General features: G+C 34.4%; 1 protein-coding gene across 1 annotated transcript; it reads left to right on the top strand.

Annotated features, from left to right (window-relative positions):
• Window positions 1-910: 910 nt before the first annotated feature.
• On the top strand, window positions 911-8,163 carry CNBD1 (cyclic nucleotide binding domain containing 1; the record flags this gene model as incomplete). The annotated part of the gene is made up of 3 exons (XM_082601202.1): window positions 911-1,017; window positions 2,843-2,991; window positions 8,090-8,163. 3 exons carry the CDS (start codon window positions 911-913, stop codon window positions 8,161-8,163), a joined length of 330 nt encoding a protein of 109 aa, XP_082457328.1.
• Between the last annotated feature and the right edge of the window lie 2,938 nt (window positions 8,164-11,101).

The following is an 11,101-nucleotide window of genomic DNA, read 5'->3' as shown; positions in this document are numbered from 1 at the left end:
ACTGAGGCAGCAAATGTCCCCTATAAAGAGTGAGACTGCTTCATAGATTTTGCTGCAGTGATTCAGCTTTTCCATTGTCGCCTTGCCTTTAATACAAATTCCCATGATCTTTATTCACTTTGATATTATGTATGCTTCTCTATGATCTATGTAAGGCTTGACTTTCAAGAAAAGATTTACAGTAGTGAAGCTCTAAAAGTTAAAAATAATGGGTTTCTTTACTAAGTGCATGCTTCTCTTACCTGTAACAATTTCCAGGAGACTCTATACCTCCCTTTATGTCCTGCTGATTGACTAAAAGAAGTAAAACAGTCTCTACTATCATATAACATCTTGGCAAAACACCACTCTTTACTTTTAGGAGTAGGATCTATGAAAAAATTCCCATGTCTATACAATTTACACATAATTCTACAGCTATATTATACTTTGATATTTGAAGATATCTTTATAATATTATTGTTTGGCTGTAAGAGACAAAATATAAGACAGTAGAAGAGTTACCGTAAATTTTTATTTAAGCAAAATAAATGACTGGTGACAATTAAATAACCTTTTATTTATTTTTTTTATTATACACTTTGAGCTCTGAAGATCCAAATGTTAAATATTCAGAGATTTTTTTGAGCCAGTTGTTAAACCATTGGCAGTTTCAAACTAGCCATGGTAGAAATATCTACACCGTGAAAATCAGCAAATGCTACAGCTTGGGGCTTGCCCCACATTCATCTTCCTCTCCTCCACCATACAGTTTACTAGCACACCATTGATTTTACTACCAAATTCTTATCAATATTTACTTCTATATTAGTTGCTGATATAAATGTCAGATGTAAATTTTTATCATATACAGAGGACCACCTATAAACTGTCATTCATTAACAAATTTACTCAATAGTTGTTGAATTAAATGTCGACTTTTATTGTCATAATAGAAAGTGGAAATATAATCTCTTTTGTGGCTTATATTAATTCTGGATATTGTAAGATTTGCAGAAGTATTGTAGGACTTTCAAAACCATAATCAAGAAAAGTGGTAAGTTTTAAATTTATGTATTATTTTTAATCAATTAGCCTATCTTAATGAATAGGAGATATTGAACATGTTTTCTTGTGTTTATTGGTCATTTATTACTTGGCTTCTTTTGTGAAATACCTGTTCAATTTTTGACTGATTTTTGTTGCATTTATTTTCTTCTTTTTACTGAGTTGTAAGATTCAGGAATGTAAAATAAGTTGTAATATATATTGAATTGTAAGACTTAGGAGCAGCCTAGAAGCACATTAAAAGATGCTTGACATCATTATTTATCAGAGAAATGCAAATTAAAACTATAACAAAGTACTTCTATAAGCATATCAGATTGGTTAAAATGCACTTAATATTATGACCCTAAAATTCCACTCTAGATATTTACTCAAGAGAAATAAAATATATGCTTACAAAAAGACTTACATGAATCTTCATAAGCCAGAAACTGTAGGTAATCCAAATATCCATTGACAGTTGAATGGATAGAAAAATTGTGGTATATTCATTCATTGGAATGTCATGCCTCAATAAAAATAATTTATGATACATACAAAAATATGGATGGGGCTTCCCTGGTGGCGCAGTGGTTGAGAGTCCACCTGCCGATGCAGGGGACGCGGGTTCATGCCCCGGTCCAGGAGGATCCCACATGCCGTGGAGCGGCTGGGCCCGTGAGCCATGGCCACTGAGCCTGCGCATCCGGAGCCTGTGCTCTGCAGCGGGAGAGGCCACAACAGTGAGAGGCCCGCGTACTGCAAAAAAAAAAAAAAAAATATGGATGAATCTCAAAGCATTAGGTTGGGTGAAAAGGTAAACCTCAGAACAGTGCATTCTGTATGATTCCAGTTTTATGAAGTTTTAGAATAGGCAAAACACTAATACATAGTGAAAGGAAAGTTAGAACTAATCCATTTTGGCTGGTTAGGCAGTCTTCAACGTAATTCAATCTAATATGCAAACTTCATTGAATTTTGCTGTACTAGTCATATGCAGTGTAAAGATTTGCCATTTATATAAGTGGCATATCAACTAGTTAGTTATTGGCTTTTAACCCCAGGGTACTTAGTAAAGGCTTTCACCTCTTCTGAGTTCTGTCACTGTCCTACCCTGAGGGCTACATTTTACTTTTTTTTTTTTTTTTTTTTATCTTACTGCTCAGCAGCTCATCCTTGTTTCAACACTGTTGGGCTCTCCTTGAAAAGATAATTTGGAGTTTCAATTTTTTTCTCCAGAACTATGCATATTGAAATTACTGTCAGCTCTTTTCCACAAAATTACTTATTTGGACTTAAACTGCTAGTTCCCTGAGTCAAACTCACTTTCCATTTTTCTTTTTTTATTTATACAAAAAAGTTAGGGTAGAACCTCATCTTTTTCAGTTAATCATCTCATCAGTTCCATTCCTGACACTCTCTGCTTATTTTCATTATTCTCTGCTAGCTCAACAACTGTGCCTTGCAGCTGGAACTGAGGTAAAAAATGGTGGTTCACAAAGCATACTAAAATTATGCTTACAAAACAGTATCCTAGGACCTTAAAAAATGGAATGAGTTCAAGATTTCATAAACATCTTGGTGTATTAATGCATTTAATTTCTAGATCACTAAACCACAGTGCCTTCAACTGTCTTAGATATGCTGAAGTTCTCACCAATCTATTATTTTTCTAATATAATTTAAATACATGTATAAATAAATGTTCTCTGATTTGCATGAAACTGCTAATTTATTTTAAATACCATATACCAAAATTATTTATCCATTATATGAAAGTGGTTCATTAAACATTGGTTACCTATATCTCTTACAGAAAAAAAATAAGAAAACTTGTGTATATGGGTCAACTTAAGGAGGAGTCTTTTGGTGAGATTAGTGTTCTTCTTCAAGTTCCTTTCACATATACAATAGTTACTGGAAAAGATGTTGAGATGGCAATTATTGAAGATAAGGAATTACTTGGTAAATACATAAATGTCTTTTATTTCAACTGTTATACCATACTATTTGATGAGTTTTTGGCAAGAGTAGATATATTTCACAGACTAATTGGGACACTCAAGTAAGTATGGGTGTATGTATGTTATTTACAGAGAAAGCATATCTATAGATAACCCCCTTTATAACTTCATAGTCTATCTGACTTAATTGTGCTACTTTTAGAATACATTAGCAATATTTTAAAAGACTGATTTTAAATTACTAAAATCTCTCTGCCAATTCCCAAGTTACCATTAATAGCAACACTTTCTCCTTTTCTGGAATATCTATATCTATATCTATATCTATATATATATATCTATATATTAATCATTGCTTAAGTGTTTCTGGTTCAGGTCAAGTGTGAACTATCTTCCAATAGACCAAGTGTATATGAAGCTCCATGGATTGCAGTATTTAAGGTTTTATATGAAATTTTATTTTATTTAAAAAATTTTATTGGAGTAGAGTTGATTTACAATGTTGTGTTAGTTTCAGGTGTACAGCAAAGTGAATCAGTTATACAAATATCCACTCTTTTTTTTTTTTTTAGATTTTTTCCCATATAGGCCGTTACAGCATATTGAGTAGAGTTCCTTGTGCTATTAGTTATCTATTTATATATAGTAGTGTGTATATGTCAAACCCAATCTGCCAATTGATCTGCCTCCCCACCTTAACCCTTGGTAACCATAAGTTTGTATTCTACATACGTGACCATACTTCTGTTTTGTAAATAAGTTTATTTGTTTCTTTTTTTTTTTTTTTAGATTCCACATATAGGCACTATCATATGATATTTGCCTTTCTCTGTCTGACTTACTTCACTCAGTATGACAATCTCTAGGTCCATCCATGTTGCTACAAATAACATTATTTTGTTATTTTTTATGGCTGAGCAATATTCCATTGTATATATGTCCCACATCTTCTTTATCCATTCCTCTGTTGATGGACATTTAGGTTGCTTCCATATCCTGGCTATTGTAAATAGTGCTGCAATGAACATTGTAGTGCATGCATCTTTTTGAATTATGATTTTCTCCAAGTATATGCCCAGGAGTGGGATTGCTCGGTGCTAAGGTAGTTCTATTTTTAGTTTTTTAAAGAACCTCCATACTGTTCTCCATAGTGGCTGTACCAATTTACATTCCCACCAACAGTGTAGGAGGGGTCCCTTTTCTCTGCACCCTCTCCAGTGTTTACTGTTTGTAGATTTTTGCATGATGGCCATTCTGACTGGTATGAAGTGATAGCTCATTGTAGTTTTGATTTGTATTTCTCTAATAATAAATGATGTTGAAATTTTAGAGCTCTAGTGATATTAGAAGAATAATTGTGCAGTCACCTGTGATTGACCCTCCAAACATTATAAATATTCAAATAGGATATGCAATTGAATATGAAATATAAATGGTTAAAAGATATAGAAATGTATATAAATTAACATTGGTGAGAGATTTTCTTTAAATAAGCTCAATTAGAAATTTTTCCACATTACTTGTGTATGATTTGACTGAATTCTCTATTCTGAATTTCAAGGTTTGTTTTAATTTTAATGTCTCAGAGAATATGTATGCTCTACCTTCTTAACTCTGATTTTGTTTAACTCCAAATTCATGTATCCATTTTTAATAGGTATACATTTGAAATAGCTTTGATTAATATTCTTTCCTTCTGTGAAATTCAAATACCAAACCCCTCAAGGTGCATATCACTTAAAAATAATTACAGACCACCAGTTATAGTTATAATATTCTCACTTGATATAGGCTAGGTTTTTCTTTTCCTGTACTAATTATGTTAACTGCTGCAAGGTAAATAAATACACTGTGGACTCTTTTATGTAAACCAACACTTCAAAAATGAAAGTGCTTCTTTCCAGCATGTATCAGAATCTTCTTTGCCATCCGACAAACTAAAATTCAAATAGATGGCGTAGTATAAGCTTTAGTTACATTTTTGTGTGTGTTGTTCATATTTTAAATTCCATTCTACATTTAGTTCATTTGAGACAGGTGTTATAAAGCTACTGACATGTTTTGTGACTAATTAAACATTTAATTTTCTAGTAATTCATTTTACAATTTTGTGGGGTTTTTTTTTTACTATATATAACAATCTTTTATAGATTAGAATGTGCAGGCAATGTAATCCACATATGAGAAAAATACATTTTCTCAGGTATAGAGTTCACACTCTATCTGCACCCATATAAAATACATTGAAGAGCCAACATCACTTAAATGATCCAGTTTATCAATAATATTTAGAAATACCTAAATGAAGCAATAAATTTATTATACCTCAAACTGGGATAAGTAGAACAGAATCCAAGAAACATAAAAGAGTGCATAAATGTTACATATGGTATCTGGAGAATTATATATACAACTATTTACATACAATCTTAGAGGAAGATGTTCAATAATTAGTTTGACAGTATTTAAAAGGGCTTGAAGAGTGATTTCTTTGTTTAGGTTGTTAACTTTTGGAAAATAGGAAATAACTTGTTTTGTAATCTGTGTACATGCTTCTCAGATATTGCCTTGAGCATCTAAAGAAAAATGAGAACAGGGTTATTACGTTTAAGCAATATAAGTATATTCTTTTTTTTATATAATGACACTGGTAATTTAGTTTATGAAGGTAATATATTTTTGTCCAGATGCAGAATTTATACCTCACGTCATTTAGATTAAAATTATGCATACCAACTACCTTAATTTTACTGATATCTGGAATTCTCATGTACCACAATATTCACTGCAGCACTATTTACAATAGCCAGGACATGGAAGCAACGTAAGTGTCCATCGACATATGAATGGATAAAGAAGATGTGGCACAAACGTACAATGGAATACTACTCAGCCATAAAAAGAAACGGAATTGTGTTATTTGTAGTGAGGAGGATGGACCTAGAGTCTGTCATACAGAGTGAAATAAATCAGAAAGAGAAAAACAAATACCATATGCTAACATATATGTATGGAATCTAAAAAAAAAATGGTCTTGAAGAACCTATGGTTAGTACAGGAATAAAGACGCAAAGTAGAGAATGGACTTGAGGACACGGGCAGTGGGAATGGTAAACTGGGACAAAGGGAGAGAGTGGCATGTACATATGTACACTACCAAAAGTAAAATAGATAGCTAGTGGGAAGCATCTGCATAGCACAGGGAGATCAGCTTGGTGCTTTGTGACCACCTAGAGGGGTGGGATAGGGAAGGTGGGAGGGAGATGCAAGAGGGAGGGTATATGGGGATATATGTATACATATAGCTGATTCACTTTGTTATACAACAGAGACTAACACAACACTGTAAAGCAATTATAATCCAATAAAGATTTTTTTAAATTAAAAATAAAGCTTAAAAATGAAAAGAAAATACAAGTAAATAAAAATTAAAAAGAAAAATTAAAAAAAAATGAACAGAACAACAACAAAAAAGGGATAGTAATATTTTCCTGTGGCCTTAGCTGTCAGTGTCTTTGCCCCGTCAGTGAGTCACAGCCAAACCCTACCTACACAGGAAGTCTTCCAATACTTCTAGGCAGGTCTATGGACCTGTTGTGGCCACTGTGGGGTTAGCTCAGACTCTGATCTTGCCTTACACCTGCGTGTACTTGCCCCCAAAGTCCACAACCTCAACTCTGGGGACTCTCATTGTATATTCAGATATTCCATAGATGTATGGTTTACAAAGCCGATTGCTGGGATTTAATCCACTGGTGATGCAGCAGTATTCCATTTTTCTTCTTTGGTTGCACAGCCCCTGTGGTTCAGCTTTGGTTTACACCCCCTCTCTGCGTGTGGGCCTCCCTCAGGCATCTGTTCCCCTCCCATGCAAGTGGGGGCAAAAGCAGTGGTGGATTAGGGCTCTCTTGATCACTGAGGCTTGGGGGAGGAAGGGATATGGCAGTCACAATTAGGATGTGCGAGGAGTACCTGCGGCAGCAGAGGCCGACGTGAAGTTGCAAAAGTCTGAGGCGCACCGTATGCTCACCCGGGGAAGTTGGCCCTGGATGGCAGGATCCTCGGCAGTAGCGGGCTGCACAGGCTGCTGGGAAAGTGTTGGCAGTGACCTGCCTTGCACACAGGATGCTTGATGGCAACGGTGGCAGCCTCTGTTGTCCGAAATAACAGCCGCGGCTAGGGCTAGGGCTTGCACTCACGTAGGTGTTGCCCTGCCATCTGTGAGCACACAGGCAGGAAGCTCCTATGGTGGGCCACCTATTGAGTATCCCACAACAAAGGTCTCCTGCCTCTCCGGGATGCCCAGGCTTTTTCCCGGACTCCCTCCTATCTAGCTTTGACCCACTAGCACCCTCAGGCTGTCCTCACGCAGCCAATCCCAGTCCTCTCCCTGTGGTCTGACCTCTGAAGCCCAAGCCTCAGCACCCAGCGCCCCGCCACCCAGCCCTGCCAGCAGGTGAGCAGACAAGCGTCTCTGGCTGGTGAGTGCTGGTTGGCACCAGTCCTACATGTGGGAATCTCTCCGCTCTGCCCTCTGTACCCCTGTTGCTGCACTCTCCTCCGAGGCTCTGAAGCTTCCCCCCATCCCTGCTAGTGAGGGGGCTTCCTAGTGTGTGGAAACTTTTCCTCCTTCACAGCTCCCTCCCAGAGGGCAGGCCCCATCTTGATTCCTTTATCTCTTTTTTTTCTTCTTCTTTTTCCTTTTGCCCTGCCCTGTTACGTGGGGATATGCTTGCCTTTTTGGAAGTCTGAGGTCCCCTGCCAGTGTTCTGTAGGAGCTGTTCCACATGTAGATGTTTTCTTGATGTATTTGTGAGGAGGAAGGTGATCTCCATGTCTTACTCCTCAGCCATTTGCCCCTGGTCCCCATAATACTTTATTTCTCCACAAATATGTGGTCTCTTTCATTCTCTTATACTCTTACATATCAATAATGTATCCTATTATTAAAATTCCTAATATTTTAATGATTTAAGTTCAGTCAATTTACTTACATTAATTTTTCATTAGATTTTCAGAACAAGTTTCTCTTATTTTGTGAAATGGCATGCTTCCTTTTTAGGGACAATGCAATTCATGATATTTTCTACTTTTCCTAGATTCCCAGAAAGAACATTGTCACTTTTGGGACTTCCCTGGCAGTCCAGTGGTTAAGACTCTACGCTTCTACTGAAGGGGACATGGGTTCAATCACTGGTCAGGAAGCTAAGATCTTGCATGCTGCATAGTATGGCCAAAAGAAAAAAAAAAAGAACAGTGTCATTTTGTCACTTTTGACTTTGTGGTAGCTTCCTTACCTAGATAAACTCATGTTATTATTTCTTCTTTACTGTTGTTACTATTTTTCATTTCTGCTACTTTAATCAATTTTGTTATGATTACATATTTACTTTATAACATAATTTAAAATATATTTTAAATTTAAAAATATATAAATGTATCAAGTATCTGATATAGAAGTAGATGGATGGATTATTTCAATAGTAAAAAGGCATAATTTACATGTTTTTGATTAATGGGGTTGTATATTGGCTGGTATTTTTCTCTCAAGAAAAAAAAAAACAAGTGTTACTGGAAACTAGATTTTTTTGAAGATGATGATTAATGACCAGTACTACTTCTACTGACCCAGAATTATAGAAGTATCAGCTCAATAGATTTAGGTGAAGCCACCAACCACATAGGTGATATTGAAATAGTTGACCCTGACTACAAATAACAGTTTGAAATGAAGCCAGGCAGAATTTTGGCTTTAATGTATTATCACAAACAGAGTTCATCATGCATCTTTTGCCTTCCTGGACATGAAACATTTTGATAACAATAATTAGTTCAGTTTTAGTCTTTAACTTTCATAGGTTTTGAGTCTTCAGTCTTATAATTATATAAGACATTAATCATGAATTTCTTTTCAGCAAAAATTTGACAGATCATATAAAGTTTTAGGCAGTGTATTGTCTTAACTTAGAAAATGATTTTTATTCTTCTTAATTGAATTGTAATTGTCTCTAAATTAAAGGAAATATTACAATTTTTTTGCTAATAAAATAGGAAATTACCAAACCTTGCCAGAGTGCCTTGCTGGTTTCACAGATAATACAATATTAATCAGATAGCAAGTTCAAACCTACCCCCAAATTGATGAAAGTCCTGTATTTTTAAAACATTGTTTTCAAATTAATTCACATAAAATTTCAGGCCAAATTTTTTCCATAAACCGTATGCTTCAGTATTTTTAGAAGGGTTCCAAATCTACATATACACAAATGTAATTTTATAAACTTGGATTGGATTGGATTATATAATTGGATTATATTTCTGATGTCTTAATATTTATATTGCAAAATCTTAGTTAATTATTGGAAAACAAAATAGTTTATACCTGATTAATTCAGTATTACAGCTTCTGATAATTCCAAACATGTTTTCATAGTATAGTATTTTTATCTTTTGGTTATTTATATTATTTGGCAAAACTAATCCCCTACAGAATACTGGTCTCTTACAAATAATTCATGAAAAAGAAAATCAAAATATAGGCAATACTGTGCTTTATCAATATGTACAAGGCAGTCATATCCAACATGTATTATAGCTACTGAAATATAATAATTAAAGTGAATAGTTATTTTGCATTTTACATGTCTTGTTTCAGAGTGTTTTTCAAGAGTATTTCTGATATTACATCTTGTCTGCTAAATATTGACTGCCACTCATTTTTCAGGAAAGCATTTAATTGAGTAAAATGTGTCTTGTAAGTAATTCAGTAAAATCACTTCTATGTACAGTTATGCACAAATAATGAAAATACTACATTTTAAAATCTGATTTTTAAACCAACATCCTAATAAGGAAAATTTCAGTAAAAGAAACTATCACTGAGGATTTTTGTTCTCATTGCCAATATTTACTTCTTTTATCATGTTCTAGAACAATATGCTTGTGTGGCAGAGATTGACTCGAGGTTTAACAATCTCCCTTTTCTCTTTCTAAGCATATAGGAAGGTTAAATTCCAGAGTCTCTCTTTCACTTTGGTTGGAGACATGTAACTGGCTCTGGTTAATAAAATAGAGGGAATTTGTTACAGCCTGGCCATGAAAGATATTATCTTTCATGATCTCACTCACTGTCTGGAAGTGAAGTGTTCCAAGATATCAGAATCACATGATGGTGGGAACTTGGACTCTCGGATCCTCTTCTTGGATGGAACTGCCCATAAGAGTAGCTCAGCCAGGAACATCAATATTAGACTTGTGCAAGTGACAAACATTTGTTGAAATAAGCAACCAGATTTTAGTTTGTTATAGCAACTAGCAAGTGCTACCCTGAGTCTTACAACTGGCAACAATGCAATATTTTCTGAGGAGTTCTTAGAAAAGTAAAAGTTTCCAAATTAGGACATAAAATAAATATGTCTTTCATTATAATTCTTTTATTCTTAACATTAAATAGTACTCAAAAATAAGTTCAAGACACATTTAGGAATAAGAAAATATATGTGCATAAAGAAGATATATGCTAAGTTTTAGAATAAGATTTAGAATTATTTTGGTATATTTTTATAATAAGAACACTGTGTATACAAGAGATGGAGGAAACATAAATTCAGCTCTTTTAAAAAAATTAGTACACTTAAAAATCTCCTAAAAATATTTTTAAATCAGCTTATCGTTTAGTTACATATTTCCAGAACATAACATGTGCCCTAGAGTATACTGTATGGTGTCTGTTAACACACGAGAGGTAAGTAGAATTTAGGACATTTCAAAGAGAAAGCAAAAAGTTAGACAAATCAATAATCAAAATTAACCCCAATAGACTATGTCAGATAAACATCCACCAAGATTTAATAGAAAATGACCTAGAAATATTTGCAGGCAAGGTTATCTGTAAGTCTACTGAGAATGTTCATGATGGTCATCTTTTCCAAAGGCATAGAATTCACTGTAAGCAAGTATTTATATTCAGTATAGTTGTTACACAGATTCTCTTTTCTTTGGCTATTATATCTTAGATACTGAATTAAGGCCATTAGATTGAAATATCAGTTCAGAAACCATTCCAAAGTCTCAAAGAAGAAAATGAAATACATTATAACATGCAAGACAAA

This window comes from Mesoplodon mirus (genome assembly GCF_964341445.2).
Source record: "Mesoplodon mirus genome assembly, chromosome: 16".
Lineage (NCBI taxonomy): Eukaryota > Metazoa > Chordata > Mammalia > Artiodactyla > Ziphiidae > Mesoplodon > Mesoplodon mirus.
The sequence above is the reverse complement of the archived record's forward strand: the minus strand, read 5'-3'. Positions and strand labels throughout refer to the sequence as shown.